This window comes from Schistocerca cancellata, chromosome 4 (assembly GCF_023864275.1).
Source record: "Schistocerca cancellata isolate TAMUIC-IGC-003103 chromosome 4, iqSchCanc2.1, whole genome shotgun sequence".
Lineage (NCBI taxonomy): Eukaryota > Metazoa > Arthropoda > Insecta > Orthoptera > Acrididae > Schistocerca > Schistocerca cancellata.
This window is the reverse complement of record NC_064629.1, coordinates 203,898,747-203,920,110: the sequence shown is the minus strand read 5'-3', so window position 1 is coordinate 203,920,110 and position 21,364 is coordinate 203,898,747. Positions and strand designations below refer to the sequence as shown.

The 21,364-nt window shown below is 42.3% G+C and overlaps 1 protein-coding gene across 7 annotated transcripts in view; it reads left to right on the top strand.

Moving 5' to 3' along the window:
- Positions 1-21,364, top strand: part of LOC126183483 (nuclear factor 1 X-type) — a 580,732-nt gene that overhangs the window by 279,696 nt on the left and 279,672 nt on the right. For all 7 annotated transcript variants that reach the window (XM_049925509.1, XM_049925504.1, XM_049925507.1 and 4 more), the window contains exon 4: positions 8,548-8,731. In XM_049925509.1, the coding sequence (XP_049781466.1) occupies positions 8,548-8,731 (184 nt within the window). The remainder of the gene's footprint in view (positions 1-8,547; positions 8,732-21,364) is intronic.

The following is a 21,364-nucleotide window of genomic DNA, read 5'->3' as shown; positions in this document are numbered from 1 at the left end:
AGACTTCAGTAAAATACGATGACTCTTCAAAAACTGAGTTACAATTACAATGACAGATCCAGTAAATTTTGCTGAATACTACACTGCACTTCAAAGTGAAACAGATACGCGACACTGTTTTCCAACATAGTCACCAAGTATCGAAAAACGAGGGTGAGAACGTTTGACCAATCGTTCAATTCCTCGACGATAGAAATCCGCTCCTTGGTCACGGAGCCTTTCGAGAACCGCTATATGAACGTTTTCACCGGTGGATAACCTCTCTCCTCCAGATGTTCTTTCAGCTTGCCGTAAAGATGAAAATCGCATGGTACAAGATCTGGTCTTCCCGATCAGTATCTTTCGTATCTGTGCGAGCTTCGTCAAATTGTTGGCACCATTTCACTTCGGCTGGACTCGACATTGCATTTGGCCCACAAACCGCCAGAATTTCATGATGAATCTGTGTGGAATATAGAGGTTTTGCCCTTAAGAACTGTATTGTCCCGCATACTTCAGCTTTGGAGTACGTTTCCAGTTGGCGCGCATTTAAATTGCACAGTGTGGGGTACCTGGTTTCTGTACGCCGAAAGTTTTTTTTTTTTCAGAAAACCAGGAACATATTGTCTCCTCTGACAATACGTCACTCTTACTTCGCAATGGTTAGATCTTAGAGCCGTACAACGTGCGTAACTTACTGTCTCAAGACCCTACGTTGGAGAAGAGCGGGAGGTATTCATTGGAAGAACTCTCGGAACACGCAAGTACTGTTCCGGAGCAAAGAAAATTAATTTTGTGACCTACGCCTCAAGCTGTGCGAGATTTGGGATCCTCATTTGGGCAAATTGAAGGAGGATATGTAAGGAATTCAAAGGCGTGTTCCTAGATTTGTAACCACTCAGTTCGGTCAATACCAGAGTGTCACGGAGATGGCTAGGTACCTGATTCGCGAAGAAAGAAAATTTGTTGTGAAGTAGACCTTTCACGGCTGCGCTTTAGCTAGTTATATTTACTTCTCTTTCGATTTTTCCTACAAATTTCGTGATCACAGCCCCATTTTCAAGCAATCATTCCTGCCATCTGTCAAACTGTTTGTTTTGGATCCGGTGTAGCGGCTGGTCACACTGGCAAGTTGGTACGCCAAGTGCATCTAAGTGCTGTGTTTTCCACGTTGGTATATTATGATTCGGCTTACAACTTCATTAATTATAGAAAGCCGCTACGATCCCAGCGACTAGCTGCATGTGGTTTATTTTACGTGAAGTGTCTGTATGTATCAACCATCTGAAGATAAATCTTCAGTGGCTCAAAGCTAATTAATGAAAGAACGATTTTTTTAAAACCAGTATAAAGCGACTGGCTGCATTATTAATTCAAAACAGCCGCTAGCTACTACCTGTTTGGAAAACGTCACTCGATATCACCGGTTTCAAAAACGTCGATTGTGAAAACATTCTAAATATTTCCAGCTGATTTAAATTATGTAATATATTAATTAAAAATATATTTCAATTTATGTTTTGGGCGGCTCCACCTCCGGGTAGGGATGAGAAAAACCGAACGGTTAAAACCGATACTGGTATTTTAGTTCTCAGTAACCGGTATTTTTCGATATTTGTTTGGTCTCGGTTATAGCAGCTAATTTTCGTTTTAGATAAATTTAAAAACAAAAAAAAGAGTTTGGTTGGGCGCTGTGTGGCTTCTCAAAGATTGATAGTGTCTTTTAAAGATATTGTTTCTGATGTTAGGAGTCATACTTACACATCAGCTCATTATATAACGGGTATTTATGAAGAGATTAGACAAAAGATATTAGGCAGCGAATTAATTCATTATTGAACTTTTAACTATAGTCATGTAACTGTTGCTGATAAATTTTATATTTTGTGCACTATCTAAATTATTCATCTAAATTTTTTAAAAGAGCGTTTTTGGCTTTGCCAGCAAAAAAAGAATGCTATTCCCATTTCCATTAAAAGGTAAACATATGTCTTTGACCAGAAAATATCTCTTTCATTCGAAGCAGTTAAAGAAAAAGAACGCTACAAATTTTATACAAATGCTTATTATTTGTTTGTCATTTACATGAAACAAAAAGAGAAGGGAAGTTATGCCAACAGTAATAAATTAAAAATTTAACAATTCATAAACAGAAATTAGTAAACAGAAATTAGCTGATGTGCTGCCCGTGTCTATGTAATATGCCTTCAGTCACTTGTGCCTCTTAGAAACGCATAGCTTAGTTAACGTGAAAAATGGAGCACTCAAAGCTCAGATATCACCCTTTAGCACTGACCATTCCTAATGCTGAAATAGTGGTATGAGCCTCGATTACAACTTGATTTTGTTAACAGAGATTTATAAAATTACAGTCAGTAGGAGAATACTGCTGAGTTTTTTGTAGTATTGAACCACTGATAACTTTTCGAGAGAAGCAGCGAACGGTGGATTGTCTAAATTTTCTTTTTATTTGCCTGTTTTATATTTTGATTCTACGTATCTAGACATGTGTCCACGAATCTGAATGATCGACTTCGGTTTATTGGGAGAATTCTAGGAAAGTGTGGTTCGTCTGTAAAAGAAATCACATATAAGACGCTAGTGCTACATATTCTTGAGTGCTGCTCGAGAGTTTGTTATTCATGCTAGGTCGGATTAAAGGCAGTCACCGAAGCAATTCAGAGGCGGGCTGCTAGATTAGTTGCCGGAAGATTCGAAAAACACACAAGTGTTGCGGAGATACTTCAGGAACTCAAATGGGAATCCTTGAAGGGAAAGCGACATTCTTTTCGAGGAACGCTACTGAGATAATTTAGAGAACCGGCATTTGAAGCTGACTCCAGAACATTTCTGTTGCCTCCGACATACATTACGCGTAAGTACCACAAAAGATAAGATACAAGAAATTAGGGCTCATACGGAGGCATATAGACAGTCGTTTTTCCCTGGCTGTATTTGAGAGTGGAACAGGAAATGGAATGACTATTTGTGGTACGGGATGCCGTACGCCACGTGCCGTAAGGTGGAATGTGGAGTATCGATGTAGATGTAGATGTAGCCTGAGGGAGACGTAGAATTTTTCAATCTTTGTGCGTTGTCTATGTTTATTGTTGGAAATAATAGCGAGAAACCGAAAAGCGATTATCTGAGAAACCGCTTATTCTGAGCGGTTTTAACGGTTAGGTTAAACTGGAGATGAAAAGAAAACGGTGTTACAGAAAACCGATTGTTTCGGTGATAACCACCATCCCTACCTCGGAGCCGTTGACTGCGAGCCTCGGCTGACCTATACTACGGGAAGTGGGAAAAGTTGCGTGCATGTCGACGCAGGCTCGCGGTTGCCAGTTAGACAATGCGAGAGGACTGCAGCGGGATCTGCAGAGCCGTGGCGGCAGCGCTTGCCAGCCAAAGAGCCGGCAGATCGATGGCTGGGGCGCCGCGATCGCTGGATCGTCACGCTTGTCTCGCGCGCTTACTCCGCTTCCGCGTTGCTGTTTACCCCACATGCTCGGGGGCGCTGTGCTGTACGAGTGCTGCTCGCAAATAGCACCGAAAATCAACCACACAGTGAACGCAGTAACTGCAGACGTCAATACAATCTTGTGTGAATAACAATAACAACACTCAACACTCAATAACCAGCCGGCCGGAGTGGCCGAGCGGTTAAAGGCGCTACAATCTGGAACCGCACCACCGCTACGGTCGCAGGTTCGAGTCCTGCCTCGGGCATGGATGTGTGTGATGTCCTTAGGTTAGTTAGGTTTAAGTAGTTCTAAGTTCTAGGGGACTTATGACCACTGCAGTTGAGTCCCATAGTGCTCAGAGCCATTTGAACCATTTGAACCACTCAATAACCATTCAAATTATCATAAAAATTATAACAGTTGAAAAGCCAAGAGTGGTGGGGTGTTTCTAAAAGCCAAATCGCTGTATGAAGATGCTTCATTCGCCACTACCATATTCACGTCAGTATAGACGTATCTTCAGGTTTATCTGTAAAAAAAATACAAATCTCTGTGTGAAATTTTTGAAATGGAAGAAATGCAGAACCATAGTGTTGGCATGCAAAGAAAAACAATGACAAGTACTCACAATGATTATATTTCCCTACTTCAGATGTCCACATTAAAGAGTCAAACCACATAGGTGGGTTGTTGTAGTAAAATTGAGTACACCCAAAATATGCTCGTCAAAATTTACAAAGACTGACTGCTGAATGAGCCAGACCTAGGAAAAAAACGGAGGAAAAAACAAATAATGACTGGGACACTACTGTGAGTAGTGTATTATTTTTTGGGCGCTATTTACCGAGCACTTAGAGTGCTTTCCATAGATTTTCGTTCATTTTTAGGCATTTTAACCCCGTTCGCAATAGCGTTCCATTCATTATTTGTTTTCCCCGCTTTTCTCTAGGCGTGGCTCATTCACAAGTCATGGTTGTACAGTTTGACAAGTGTCTATGGGGGACTCAATTTTATTATGACAACCCACCAATGGGACTCCGTAATCGTCCATCTACATTATGGAAATATAACCATTGTGAGTACTTGTCACTATTTTTTGTTGAATTCCAACACTGTGGTTCTGTATTTCTACCATTTCAAAAATTTCAAACAGTGGTTTGTGTTTTTTACAGATAAACCTGAAGATGCGTCTATACTGATGTGCAACCGGTAGTTCCGAAAAAAGCACCTTCTTACAGCTATGCTGCTTTTGGAAAACCTTATCATTCTTGACATTTTTATGATACTTTGTATGGTTATTGAGTGTTGAGTGTTGTAATTTATTATGGTTGCCCTCCCCAGAAAGTTGTTTGTAACACACTCTTGGTTGTGGAAATTTTGGAAATTTGTGGTAAGGTCTTATGGGACCAAACTGCGGCCGTCGTCAGTTATTTTGATGCCTGAACAGCAAATTTCATTTATTAATTTTAGTGTCATTTCGTAATGTAATCCCCTGAACATGACCAGATTTCATTCGACTACATTCCGTTACGCTTATTTAGTTCTATAGATGTTCATAATCATTTTCCAGATATAACCAGTTCCATTTAACTAAGCTTTCAAATGAACTGCCCTCTCTGACAGAAGTACAGAGAGTGTTTATTCGCCGCGCGGGATTAGCCGAGCGGTCTCAGGCGCTACATTCATGGACTGTGCGGCTGGTCCCGGCGGAGGTTCGAGTCCTCACTCGGGCATGGGTGTGTGTGTTTTAAGTAGTGTGTAAGCTTCGGGACTGATGACGTTAGCAGTTAAGTCCCATAAGATTTCACACACATTTGAACATTTTTTTAGTATTTATTCTTCCTCAACTTAAATTCCCCTTCCAAATTTTTGCTTGGTTTCCTTTACTCTTTTTTCAGTGTACAAACTGATTAAAATCGGTTAGCTTACAACTCTGTCGTACTCTCTTCTCAACCACTGCTTCCTTTTCATATTCTAAGACTCGTATAGCTGCAGTATTGTTTCTGTACAAGTTGCAGATAACCTTTCTCTCCCTGTATTTTATCCCCACTAGCTTCATAATTTTAGAGAATGTATTCTAATAAACATTTTCAAAAGTTTTCTCTGAATTTACAAATACTGTAAATGTAGGCTTGCTTTTCTTCAGCCTATCTTCGTACGGCAAGTATTGTCTTGCGTGTAGCTGCATTCCTCTGGAACCCACTCTTCTCCGAGATCGGCTCCTATCAGTTTTTCCGTTCTTCTGTGAACAATGCGTGCCAGTGTTTTACAAGCATGCCATATTAAACTGATGATAAGATAATATCCAAATCTGGTAACACCTACTTCAAACTACTCGAACGATTTTCGTCTACAGCACTAGTTGTGGAAATAAACCCATTCGATATAAAAGTACTTCGTCTGATTAAAATTTTAAAAAAGCCGCATTAGCAACTGTGTAGATTTACCCACTGACGTGAACTAATATGTCTCGTTGTACTGACATTTTCTTTCATGATCTATGTTCAGCGTTCTCGAAACATACCTCTGAACATAGGGAAGAAGGGCTGGAGCATAACATTCCGTCGACGTCATTAGAGACGAGCATTAGCTCATATTGGGCAAGGATGCATACGGAATCCGCCATGGCCTTGTTTGAGGAAACGTCCCGGCATTCTCCTCTTGTGCTCTAGGGAAACTGCTCCAGAACGTAGGTTTAAGTAGCTTTCTGAAGTAATAGCAAAGCAACTTTTGCTTTGTACATTGTATTGCAACTACACGAATAATTTGATAAGTCGCATGACAGTAAAATGCATTCAAGTTCCAGTTTCCCCCCTTAAATGAAAGTGACACGAAGGGAAGTATTTATACCGGTCACGAAATACATTTTGTAGGGCAAAATCTAACAACATTTCTTTTGTTCGATTTAACACTAAAAATGTCCGCTCCCGGCAGCTGAGTGCTCAGCGCGGCTGAACGTCAATCCTAAGGGCCCGGGTTCGACTCCCGGCTGGGTCGGAGATTTTCTCCGCTCAGGGACGGGTGTTGTGTTGACATAATCATCATCATTTCACCCCCATCGACGCGCAAGTCGCCGAAGTGGCGTCAAATCGAAAGATTTGCGCCCGGCGAACGGACTACCCGACGGGAGACCCTAGTCACACGACATTTACATTTTAACACTAAAAATGGTGTTAAAAACACAGCCCTCACGTCAGAGAATTACGCTAGTATAGCTATATTAAACATACTCGCTGCTTTTGGTTATGTACACTTCTCCAATGGGTTGTTAGCATCGTTCCTTCTATCTGCTGTGTACCTGTAGTGAGTGTAAATAGTGAAATTGTTGTTCGCTCTAGGATTACTGACCTGTTGGTGGTAAGTCGTTAGTCAAATATTTAGATGTTACATTCCACGATGACTTTTAATTAAATGACCAAGTAAATCTAACAGGTGGGAAAGAAGACTCCAGGTCAAGATTCACTAGAAGCATCCTTAGAAATATAGTTTATCTATGAAGGAGACTGTTTAAACTACTGTCCGTTTCATCCTTGAACATTGTTGGTCCTTGGTTAGAATCGATTAACAAATATGACAGAAAAGTTTCAAAGAAGAGCTTTCTAGTAAATGTAAAAACAGTCACTTAACAAATGTCAATGGGATACAATAAAACCCAGTCGTTACGAAGAAAAGAGGATCGCCCTTAACATTCGAAAACCACTTTCGAATGCGAAGGAATGTACAAGTATCATTTCCTCTCACATACATGTGGCTAACGTCATCGACGCTGAGATTAAAATTTTGACTCATTAATAGACGTACTAGCACTATTAGTGAGTAGAACAGCCGAGAGAACTACCGTTACTGAAATGCCGTCACACACAAAATATAGTGGTTACTGAACACGAATATGTATACACATTTAGATTACGAGAAAATTTTCTGTACGAAAATTTTAAAATGAAAAATGTTTTGCTTTCTACATGCGATAAAGGGCGCACTTTACTAAGAAAATAAGGAATAAAGAGAGTCGGTATCCAATTGAAAGTTGGAAGGGAGAAACGCTGACTGGTGGGCTTCTGTCAACACTTCAGTTATGTCAGAGAGGCTCTACGTGACTTCCAGAAACATGGTACCGTGATATTGAAAGCAATGTCTCAATTCACAGCTAGTGCTTGAAAGCTTGCTTACGATTTTTGCGGATGAATCGTGGTAACTTTAAATAGTACCATTCACCAAAGAGTTGAGTCATATCTGTCTCAAAATGAGACAACAAATGACCTTCTAAACTACCAAGTAAAATAACAGAATACATGTGGAACGTAAATAATTGAAGTTTCAGTTGTGTGTTCGCCATTATCCATACAAAAAATTGATATAAGAGGTCAAGGTGTGGATCAAGGCATCTGTCACTCATGTCGTATTGGCACACACCTGTGAAACGATGTCCTGCGGAACGGGAAGTATCCGATACTGCGTTCTGCAAATTCCTCTGTCGTATGCTCCACCTGTATCTCCCGCAGATCGCCAGTGTTTCTGAGTTGATAGCGATGTAGTTTTAAGTTACTTCGCTAAAAAACCGCAACGTGCTGGTCTCACGTAATTAAAATACCGCTGATGGCCTAGAGAAACCAAAACATAGCTATCACCGACTTCTAGACAGCAAAAACTGAGATCGGGTCTTTCACTACTAGTATCCCTTGAACAATACCAACAGTTCCGAAGAAATATCTATCTCAAACGCTATGATGTAGCAAAGGCAGACATATTCAGGATATATTCTTATTTGCAACATCCCATATTTTATGAAGAATATTACTAAATTACGTGTCTCACAGGGAGCGTGGAATGGTCCTCAGTTCACATTCAAGGAAAGAGAGCATGTGTTAATAAAAAGATAATGAAAACAAGTGGACTGGATGTAAAGTGTCTGTAGTTCTGTAGTTTGTGTTCAAAGCGCAATCACTATATTGTAATTGTCACTACACTTGTTTCTTCTTTTCCGTTTTTAACAATCTGTACTTTTTTTAAGATAGTTGGTTACATCTTCTCATTATCATTGTTAGAAAATACAAATAGTAGTGTAGCTCTGTTTTGAAATAAGTTGTTTTCGTATCCATTGCAGGTGTGGAGGCTCGACTTGGTCATGGTGATACTTTTCAAAGCAATCCCTTTAGAAAGCACAGACGGCGAACGCCTCGAGAAATCCCCCGAGTGCACTCACCCGGGATTGTGCGTCAACCCGTACCACATTAATGTTTCCGTCCGAGAGTTAGACCTCTACTTGGCCAACTTCATCAACAGCCACGGTAAGTACCCGTCGCAGTCTACCTCGTCTACATGTCTGTTGGTACTTTTACTAAGAACCCTTGACTGCTGACATCATCTAAGTTATCAGAATTACCTGCAGTGAAGTGGATTAATAACCCTAAATAATTTAGTCTCCTAATCCGATGTCTTTGCCCAGTTATGTTGTAGGGGGTTGTTGGTAACGTCCATTGATTTTTTGCCGTCAAAAAATTTTGGAAAGTAAGTGATTTTGGAGGGGCCTCACAGTATTGGGCTATCGATCGAGGCACAGTGGGTGAAAAAATTACAGTGAGCATCTGTTACTTCAGAATGACAGCAAAAAGATCCATACACTTCATAAGAGAATGTGCAAGTCGACTGGCGTTTACATAGAAAGTTCAGACATGTAAACCGTCCATAAAAATCTGGAGAGACAGTCAGTAAAATGGGACATGAGCGATTAGTAGGCTGCGCGTGGCTGTTATATTGTTTTCCATGTTTCCCAAAAGGTTTATAAGTCCACACACGAAATACATCGGTTTAAAATTAGCGGAAGAAAATGGGCCACTGTCTTACGCTCACAGCACTGTCAGACGAACCTAGTCTGCAGTAACTTTTACGGAATAGTCTTTCGACGAGCAATGCCACGCGTACCATGGTAGTCTGCTGTGTCACTTGTTAACTGACTTGTTCCGTATATTGCAACACAAAGCTTAATCAACAGCTACCAGAAACAGAAATACTGTTGCGTATTTCTTTTTCTTTTCGCATTGCTTTTCAGTGGAGCACAGATTTCTAGTGACAGCGAGATTAAAGCGAAGTGCTTCACCGTTAGTTTTGCCATTTTTGCACCAACCTAATACTAGAGACAATAACGAAATAAAAGAATGCATTCGCAGTATTTGCAATACACGGAGCAAGTCAGTTAATAAGTGTCACAGTAGCGTAGCATAGTACAATTGTCATCACTAGTCGAAAATATCGTGAGAGTTACTACAGAACAGGCTGTGACTACCTTTTAACATGTTGTTAACGTTTGTCACAAATAGGCTGCATTTCTCTATGTTGTTAAAAATAAAAGTAAACAAAAATATATTTATAACCATTGTACTCCAAAGTCATTTATCAATCACACTATCTAATGAATTTTTAAGAAGTTAAGCTCCAGTCACGTTTAACTGTGATTATTTTACTGGAATAGTGTACTTGCTCATTTTCGTTGCCCGTTTAGAAGAATCCCTTGTCTGTAACCGCACAAACTTCATATAAGGTAGTATTTTTAGCGCATCTTCCTTGAATGGCGAAAAAAAGCCCATGCAGAGACCCTCTGACGATTGCAGGTACAAATGAAGATTGTCTAATAACACATCTCTTGAAGACTGCAGTCACGCACTATACCTCAAGAACCACAAAAAACTGGCATCCCTTGTTTTGTTTGATTTCGGAGGCGCAAAATTAGGGATGCTTAGAAACTAGCAATACGTATATACCCAAACTTAAGACGTGTAGGATGCGTTTCATAACATGCTTAGGTCATACTTAGACGTTCATTTCTGGAAATCATGTTACTATGATGTACTATCTAACTTTTTTGTAATCATCTTTCTTCCACGAATAAGTCACAAAATGCTGTTCTGTCTGAACCTGGATCTTATGCAGTTTGTCACAACATCTGAGCTACTTCAGAGGTTTCTTCTTGTTTCCCATCTACCCAATTCGAGTCACAAAACCGCAGCAAACGCCGTTACATAAATGCTCATCTCTATCTCTGACAGACATTGTCACTTTACGTATCATGGACAGTGGTTTCACTAATCGATACCAGACGAACTGTGACATGGTCTGGAAAAGCGGGGAAGTATTACTCGAGGAAACAAACACTATGACACACAAGGAGAATGACGGAACAAAGAAACCGATGTCTAAAAACTGAACTATGAGGTAAACAAAGATTAGTCAGGGAGTCATCAAGTAATATGATCTGCTTTCGATAGTCTGTAACAAACTTCATTTTACCTCATGTAAAGTACAGAACAACACCCTGCATCCTATCTCCAGGAGTATGGAAAACTATCATCCCATAAATTGTCGTCGTCTTGAAATCTTCATAACGAAATATCATTTTCTTCGTTAAACAACTCTAGCGTGCTCAGGATTGTTGTATATTAAGCTACTTACGTTTGTTGTCAATATTGCCTATCCTTAGGTAAAAAAGACCGTTTCTTCTCATAGAGAGATCGACAGTCTAAGTTCAGTCAACGCACCAGTTGAATTGCTCTACCTGAAAAAAAAAGGTTAATAAGATTGAGAAAGAACAATGGACACTATTTTATGAACCTCTTTTATTATTATTCCACGTGTAAACGGATAATCAGTAACTTTTATACATCAAGAAGTATTATAACAGAAGGAATTAAAAAAAGACATAGTCTGTACAAATGAGAAATACAGCATGGCTATTGTTTCTAGACTACTACGAAGAGCTCGTGTAGAGAATAAACGAAGGTTACCACAAGAAAGCCTTTACACTTAAATATTAGTAAATATGAAATTTATTAGTCGCATTTTTCATTTCCGTTGGAAGCATACCGAAATGGAACTTGCACAATTGTACACACCTATCTAACGTTTCAGGAATCGTTATCTTAAGCGCAGATTGTTTTCGTATTTTAGCGTTCATCGCGTAACTACTGCAGTTCCGTGTGAATGATTCCATATTATTAGCAGTGCGTCTACTGTCCACTGTCCTTCGTTCGACATGTTCATGTAAGTAACGAAAAGCGTGCGACTGAGTCACCCACTCTCTCTCTCTCTTTCTCTCTCTCTCATCCGCCTCCTCCTCTTCCCTTGTCCCTCTGATGAGCGTGTGCTTGTCTGCAAGTGTGCGTGTTTGTGTGTATGTATATGTGAGTGCGTGCTTGCGTGTGTGTGTGTGTGTGTGTGTGTGTGTGTGTGTGTGAGGGAAACAGAGCATTTGGCTGGCTCCTCAGACTCGGCGAGCGACAAATATTTCTGCAGTATGTCGCACTTGCGCAGCTTCCTTTTCACGTGACATAACATAGGGGCCGGCACCCTCCAACCCTCGCACTGGCGCCATAAAACGACGACGGAGACAACGCGCAAGCAAACTGGCGAGGGGCCGTTATTTACTGCGGCTAGCGGCATGGCGCGGCGCGGATTTCGTGATTATCAATTGAGACGCCTGGATTCATCCGCTATGAATCGCCACTGCGTGTATCAACGGCTGCAAAGTCAAGCCCACCTCTGCCGCCAGCTCCAGAGCTTTACGCGTGTCTTATCACAACTCGGAAAGTGGGTCTCTCTCCTCGATCATACGCATTGGTATTTGTAACACGTGGGTCGTCGTGTTAGTTGCCCCGTGCACAACAACATGAAAGTTTTGTCATAAACAACCTCGAAATGAACATTCTCGATGCTGAGAGGTTTCATTAGTCTATCACAAGACCAGCATTTGCCCCTGATATTGTCTGATCCACGCCGAGCTGGTTGCCTCGGGTAAAGATCCTTTGCAGCCACCTTTCGCTTCGGGCTAGACTGATCCGTGATTACCATTTTATGTAGCGTTTCCCGCTCCTGTAACCAGACGGCTTGTGTTTATCCTTGAACTTCAGCGATGTCGTAACTGCAGACTGCTTACGCTCTACCTATATCGCCTCGAGTACAGCAAACAACTGCGCACAAGCCTCAAAGCTGACGCTACGATCGCCCTTGACTACTGAATTGTTTAAGAGACACAAGCAAGCCTATGTGGTCATACACACATTCTACCTATAAATAATTACACCTATGCGAGAATAATATTTAAATTTACTTCCTCTACCTTGCTAATCGTGTCTCTCTGAGTTGAAAACATCATAGTCTTATTTGGAAGGACGTCCCCTTTCCATTCGCGATTACGGGCAGTTGAATGTCGCGGAATTCGTGTAGACGTCAATGATCGTTCAGATTGCTTTCGACATCTCCTTGCCGTGGCTGCTTGCTTTATGGTGAATCCAAATATTTTAAAAGTAAGTTTTAGGAAGGCTACCGTTGTAGACTGTCTCGAGCATTATGGCTATCAAATTTAGAAACGTGACCTTTATTCTCCAATTTGGTTGTTAATTCGTAAATGACGGTTGCCAAGAGCTCAGAAGAATTGGGCAGGTGAAGTGCAGTTATCTGACTGCCACCAGATTTTTAGCCAAAAGTAGTGGCCCCGCATCACATATCACATGTGACGTGTATTTGCACAGAATTAAGAAGGAAAATCTGGATATAGTGATGGTTTACCGCCTCGAAAAACCATCTTTCTTGATCGTCTTGTTTCCAGATATTTGGAGCTACAGCTGGTACATACAACGTCTGACATTGATGCTATAAAGTATGTTGCTTGTAGCTTACTCTAATGTCTGATCGCCTGTGTTCAGTTTTCGTAACTTACATCAAGTTTGACAAACTCTATTCGTAGCAGGGAGACTTTTCCACTACACAACGTGTTTTGCTTATACCGAAGGACCACAAAACTTGAGAAGTCTTCTAGTTAGTATTTAATTCGACCTGCAAAACTTATTCTGCTCAAATTGTGAGATGAGGAACCGATCCGAATTGACACACCAGCAATAAAATCGAGATTTCATTGAAGTGTAGGTAAGATTAATATAATCCGATTTTTGTTTAGGTATAGCTACTAACATAGAACCCGTCCCGACACATGAACATTGTCTGTGAGAAGTCTTGTGTCTGGCATGAAATGCATTTGCAGCTTGTGGGATGCTTTGAGAAATCTTTCTCCATATTTTCTAGAGATTTAGCAGCATTAAACAGTCCTGCGAATGAGACAGACTCACAAATAACAACATGAAAACATTCAAATGGCTCTGAGCACTATGGGACTTAACTACTGAGGTCATCAGTCCCCTAGAACTTAGAACTACTTAAACCTAACTAACCTAAGGACATCACACACATCCATGCCCGAGGCAGGATTCGAACCTGCGACCGTAGCGGTCACGCGGTTCCAAACTGAAGCGCTTAGAACCGCACGGCCACACCGGCCGGCATGAAAACATTAGAAAGTCACAATGGTTAATAAGAATATATTACACCCAGAACTATTAACAGGTACATCCAAACAACGTTTGGACTCCAGCCCGTAGATCACCGCACAGAGTTTATTGTCAACGTTTCTATGTAGCTATAATATATCAAATCCGTCGTATCAGTGGGGCAAATCCAAGTGTATACAACCATTTTATGGGCCTCCCTAACACCTGATATATTTCGTGTACATTTAAAAATTTATGACATTCAAGGTGGTAGGATATCATGGTAACTTCAAATTAGTTTGAAATTAATCTGAGAAATACGGAATACACATCATCTACAGGCAAGGTGAAAATTTATGGGTCTGGCAGTGCAAGATTCTTTTTATAGTCAATCGTTAATTTGTGTTTATATGTAGGCCATGTGATCAAGAGTATCCGGAGACCTCGGTGTAATGAGGAACTGATCACTATACGTCACAAGAGACGAACGCCCCAGTATAAAAGGAAGTGGCGAGTACTGCATTATCAGTAGAGAAGCAGTAAATGAAGAATACGTCGATCAGGAGAGCTCAGTGACTTGGAACGTGAACTATTCATTGGATGTCAACCGCAGTAACAAGTACATCGTGGACATTTCAACCTTCTAAAGCTGTCCAAGTCGACTGTTGGTGACATGGCTGTGAAGCGGGAACGCGAAGTAACAACCACAGCTAAGCCAAGACCAGGCAACATCTTGTATTCTAACGAACGGGGACACTCGACCATTGAGGAAGTTGGTTGTAAAAGATCGCTTGAAATCAACACCCGTGAGTTCTGAAGTGCTACGAACAACCCAGCTAGCAAAATAACAGTGCATAGGAAGTTAAAAGAATGGGGTACAATGATCTAGCACCTTCTCATAAACCATACATTTCTGTAGTCAGTGCTAAGCGACGCTCGAATTGATGTAAAAAACGACACCATTAGACTGTGGATTGGAAAAACGTGTGATAGGAGTGATGAATAACGCTATACCATGTGACACTCTGTTGGAAAGGCTTGGGTTTAGCGAATGATTGGATAACATTGACTACCATCATGTGTAGCACCAAAAGTGGGGTACAGAGGAGATAGATGGTTGGTTGGTTGGTTGGTTTGGGGGAGGGGAGGGGACGAAACAGCGAGGTCATCGGTCCCAGTGAATTAGGGGAAGATGGGTAAGGAAGTCGGCCGTTTCCTTTCAAAGGAACCATCCTGGTATTTGCCTGAAGCGATTTAGGGGACTCACGGATATCCTAAATCAGGATGGCTGGACGCGGGTTTGAACCGTTGTCCTCTCGAAGGCGAGTCCAGTGTGCCAACCACTGCGCCACCTCACTCGGTCAGAGGAGATAGTTTTACGGTGTGGGAGTGATAGTCGTGGTTGTGGTGCAATCTCCCTATTGGGCTTAACAAGACGCTAAATGAGGAAAGATATGAACACATTTTACAGCATCGGTAATGCGTGCAGAAGAGGAACTCTTTGGATGCAGCGATTGTTTACATCAGTACGACACTGCGCCCTATCATAAAGCAATATTTGTGAGCCAATGGTTTGGGAACAACAACGTCCTGAAATGAACTAGCCTACCCAGAGTCCCGACGTGAACCCAATGGAAAACTCCTGGGATAAGTTAGAACGCCGACTTCGCTCCAGTCCCAGCGTCGAACATCTCGGTTTTCTCTGGTTTTGGCTCTTGAGAAGGTATGAGCTGCCATCTGCCATACCTCGGTAGACATTTAGACGCTTCATGGAAAGTGTCCTCAGCAGAGTTCAAGCCGTCATAAAGGCAAAGCGTTGACACATCCCAAATTAATGTCACTGATGTGTGTCCGGATAATTCTGATCAGAGAGTGTAGCTTTCTTTTTCGTCAATAAATTTTGTCCAACATTTTTCCAGTTATTAGATTTCATTCCAGAGGTGCGATCCTACAACATCTTCACAATTCTCATCTACGGATGACGTAACCACTCCACTGGACTCAAAATGTTTCCTGTTCACAAATGTCCTCGGCTCAGGGAAATCGTCTTAGTCAGAGGGAACCAAATATGATGAACAATGTGTTGTTCCAACAATTCGTCCGCCAATTCGCTGTGCTTTCTGATTGCTCAACATTTTCATGGACAGGCTTACCTTTTTTTATTTCACTGTGTAGGCCTCTTCTCACAAATTATCCTCCAGTTCTCCCAGAAGGCTTGCCTAGTACGAATAAGTTATTATTTTGATTTTTGTAACGTAATCAGTAAGAAGACTGCCTTTTGCATCACAGCACACCTCTTTTCCGTAGATAAAAGCGAAGTCGCCTTAACTGATGCAGAACCACCGCCTCCCACACGCTGGCTTGATTAGTTTCCCTTCTGCCGTGAACCCACATCTCAGCCACGGCAACAAATCGGTGCATATAATCAGTTGAATTCTTTTCACAATGTTCCAGATATTCCAAAGAAACTGGTTTTCGAATTTGCTTTCTGTGAACATTTAACAAATGCGGCATCCATCTTGCACTGTTTTCCTCATAGTTAATTCTTCCTACCATATGTACAGAATACTTACCTCCGACACGCTTCTGACGTCAGTTACTTCGTACAATTTTAATTCCCTATTGGCAGTTTCATTGTGCAGTTACGCAATGTTTTCATCCCTGGTTGAGATATCGGTACATCTTTCACAGGTATCTTTTTGGAGTGAAGCTAAAGAACATTTGAATTCAGTTACCTTTTCCTTAATTTTTGACAATAGAAAAGCATACGTCATATAAACTGTCATAATTGGATGAGTATCCGTTGGTGGTAAATTGTCGAAAACAATAAATAATTCTTTGGCTGCGTGTTATTCTGTTTACCTATTTAAGCGAAAGACGATTACTTTAAAAGACCTTATAAACATAACTAATCGGCAGACCATGTTAATATTTTACTTGCTTCATTGTACAAAATTTATAAACCAAGCCTCATTCATAGTATTTCTGTGCTAGGTCGTCAGTTGTTTCCATTTCCTCGTACTTTAACTACACTCCTGGAAACTGAAATAAGAACACCGTGAATTCATTGTCCCAGGAAGGGGAAACTTTATTGACACATTCCTGGGGTCAGATACATCACATGATCACACTGACAGAACCACAGGCACATAGACACAGGCAACAGAGCATGCACAATGTCGGCACTAGTACAGTGTATATCCACCTTTCGCAGCAATGCAGGCTGCTATTCTCCCATGGAGACGATCGTAGAGATGCTGGATGTAGTCCTGTGGAACGGCTTGCCATGCCATTTCCACCTGGCGCCTCAGTTGGACCAGCGTTCGTGCTGGACGTGCAGACCGCGTGAGACGACGCTTCATCCAGTCCCAAACATGCTCAATGGGGGACAGATCCGGAGATCTTGCTGGCCAGGGTAGTTGACTTACACCTTCTAGAGCACGTTGGGTGGCACGGGATACATGCGGACGTGCATTGTCCTGTTGGAACAGCAAGTTCCCTGCCGGTCTAGGAATGGTAGAACGATGGGTTCGATGACGGTTTGGATGTACCGTGCACTATTCAGTGTCCTCTCGACGATCACCAGTGGTGTACGGCCAGTGTAGGAGATCGCTCCCCACACCATGATGCCGGGTGTTGGCCCTGTGTGCCTCGGACGTATGCAGTCCTGATTGTGGCGCTCACCTGCACGGCGCCAAACACGCATACGACCATCATTGGCACCAAGGCAGAAGCGACTCTCATCGCTGAAGACGACACGTCTCCATTCGTCCCTCCATTCACGCCTGTCGCGACACCACTGGAGGCGGGCTGCACGATGTTGGGGCGTGAGCGGAAGACGGCCTAACGGTGTGCGGGACCGTAGCCCAGCTTCATGGAGACGGTTGCGAATGGTCCTCGCCGATACCCCAGGAGCAACAGTGTCCCTAATTTGCTGGGAAGTGGCGGTGCGGTCCCCTACGGCACTGCGTAGGATCCTACGGTCTTGGCGTGCATCCGTGCGTCGCTGCGGTCCGGTTCCAGGTCGACGGGCACGTGCACCTTCCGCTGACCACTGGCGACAACATCGATGTACTGTGGAGACCTCACGCCCCACGTGTTGAGCAATTCGGCGGTACGTCCACCCGGCCTCCCGCATGCCCACTATACGCCCTCGCTCAAAGTCCGTCAACTGCACATACGGTTCACGTCCACGCTGTCGCGGCATGCTACCAGTGTTAAAGACTGCGATGGAGCTCCGTATGCCACGGCAAACTGGCTGACACTGACGGCGGCGGTGCACAAATGCTGCGCAGCTAGCGCCATTCGACGGCCAACACCGCGGTTCCTGGTGTGTCCACTGTGCCGTGTGTGTGATCATTGCTTGTACAGCCCTCTCGCAGTGTCCGGAGCAAGTATGGTGGGTCTGACACACCGGTGTCAATGTGTTCTTTTTTCCATTTCCAGGAGTGTATGTAGGTTTACCACCGGAGTGTTACTTTGAACAAAAAGCACTATGTTACCTGGTCTTATTGGACTTGGAGCAGCGTTACCTTCCTTTGATTTGGCAACTTGTTCACTCGGCTCTACAGTTGAACGTAGATTCCAATTCACATTTTTCATATGTGTCACAAAGCAGTGCCGGATGTATGCGTAAAGTTATGCAATACCAAAAATCCTAGTGGCAAACGTGGATCAAACTATGTGAATCACGGAATACGCTGCAGGTCGCAATTTAGCATTTGTTTCACCGAGGCTGCGTGGAACGGGTGGATTCAGAAAAAAATGCAACAAATACTGAAACCTACGATATAAACAAGGTCTACCAGAATTTTGAACTCCTGCAGGTGAATCCACTGCGTAATCATTATGGCCCTTTCAGCCTCTAATGGTGAAATCATAAGGCGCTAAAGTAACGGCCATTTACTACCCTCCACCTTCAGTTAGCGTGCACGCCATAGTATCGAAAGCGTTTGTCCTTCTCTTTGTTCCTCTAAATGATTATGAACCCATGCGCCACTACGGATTTTCCGGCCATTTTCTGTGTAACTGGTGTCGCACAAGCTCGTATGCTATATTGATTGGAGTCCCGGACCTCATTATCGGAACAAAGAGATCGGACGAACTGGGGCGGTCTTCCGCAGTATGCAGCTGGCCGCCGTTCCCGCTGCTGACCACTCTGTATCGCCTTCAGCCCGTCTCTGCGACTTCCAAGCCCCCGTCCGTCGGTCAATAGATACGTCTGACAGTGAAAGGCAGATAATTTTGCAAGCGCTGTCTCACCAACTTCCGACGAGGCGCCATTAGTTTGGGCACGTTTGACTGCAAACGAACTGACTTTGCTCCAATCTTTACAAAAATTGCCATACGCCTGCTTTCATTTATCTTTTTCTCTCTCCTCGTGCCGTTTTATGTATAAACTATTTTATGTATATATCACCGTCCGTATCTCTATTATCCTTCCACTTCCTGGAGTCCTTTCTGTGCTTCAGAGACATCAGAGGCCTCGAAATACTTTCAACATTTTCTATAATGTTCTTCGCACTTCGAAATGCTCTTGTATTCAACCTCATCATCATAATCATCATGATCTTCATGAGAGAAATACGACAACGAAAAAGAGGTCATCAGATATGAAGCAACTGTTATACCGTCCAGCGTGGTGTCAAGTGAAATGAAGGCTTTATAAAGTACCCAAATAATTGAACACAGTACGTCGCACTGGATGGTAAATGTTCCACAGCGACGAAAGTAATGTTGCGTATGCCTCAGATAAACGTGATAGGACCTCTATTTGAAACGCCCCCTTAAAAAAATTATGAATTACTGTGCTGGTAAACCTCTTACGTTATTTGATTTACAAACAGCTGAGCAAAACTCAACGTACTCAAACAGTTTTGTCTTTACTTATTCTGATCATCACTAAGCTGACACAATATTTTTAGCGCAACGCAGTCTGACTCTCAATAATCCCTACAAAAGAATGGCCCTGACTAACAATAACCTATACCATTCATGAATCACTTACCTCACAAAAATCTTCTTTACTTGAACTACTGCAATACAGCGAGCGCCAATACTGCCAGCTAAATAAAAGATTCTAACTACTGAAGGCACTAACTACTGATAGGCATAGTTAGCAAATGAGAGATTTTGATAGAGAACAAACAATGTATTTACCTTAATAATGTTCAAAAGCCATCATATATATATATATATATATATATATATATATATATATATATATATATATATATATATATATCCTTTTTCTGGCGGACACACGTCTAGATCATCCGCCTATAGTGACCTCTCAAAACTCTGGCATCTCTCTCTCCACATCCACCACTGTTGGCGGCTCACTTCCAACTGCACAACACTACGCGCTGTTCCCATCCAACTGCCCAACACTACACAAGCGAATATTCCAACAATGCGTCCAACCAGCCACAGACTGCACACAGCACAGTCAGTGAATTTCATATAGAGCGCTACGTGGTGTTACCAACATAAAAACCTAAACAGCTAACTTACATATTATTTTCAGTATCCATGAAGATCAGAAGCAATGTAAGACTGTTCGATGACGATGCAGTTGTGTGCAGGAAAATCTCGTCGTTGGATGATCACAAGAAATTGTAGATACACTTGGACAATATTTCCCTTGTCTGTACGGAATGGCGGCTCTCTTTAAATGTAGATAAATGTAATACAATTCCTACAGTAAAGAGAATACCTACATACATTGAGGTGGCCAAAGTCGTGGCATAGCGATAGACACATACAGGGCGTTTTAACAGGACATAGAGAATGCTACACTGAACAGTTTGAGTTAGGGAACCTGGCGTCGGAGAAGCCAGCTTAAGAAGGTACGGAAGTAAACTTGTCTACCACCTTGTATAGTATTACTGTTTTCCAGCTCTTTTACCACTAACATGTGTACAAGTTTACACGTACTGTGCTGTTTATTTACATGTACATTCTTTATTCCCTGCAAGGTTCAAATGGTTCAAATGGCTCTGAGCACCATGGGACTTAACATCTTAGGTCATCAGTCCCCTAGAACTTAGAACTACTTAAACCTAACTAACCTAAGGACATCACACACATCCATGCCCGAGGCAGGATTCGAACCTGCGACCGTAACAGTCCCGCGGTTCCAGATCCCTGCAAGGAAACAAGGAGGACACGCTTCATTACTAAGTAGTCATGATGGAGGTTTTGTTTACTTTACTTACCCATAAGGTGGTTCTGTTGTACTATATTTACATTTTCCCATGACAGAAAGTGCTATGAATCAACGACAGACACATTCGTTATTCAGTGCTATTCAGAGACTCCCAGTACAATACGATGGAGCAGTACCGGTACAGTTCCGCAGAACTCACTGACATGCTCCTTGTGTATGGAGAAGTAAGTTGCAATGCTTTCGCTGCTGGAAGGCTGTACAGGGAACGATTTCTTAACGGGCATCATCCGTAACGACGAGTGTTTTTTTTCTCTCGATCGACGAATGCCAGAGTTGTAGCTGCTTGTGATGTGATTCGAAACACACCCGAAATATTTGTCAGGGTGCGTAAGATTCTTGTTCGCCGATGTCATGCTTGCATTGAGGTTGATGGCCGTCAG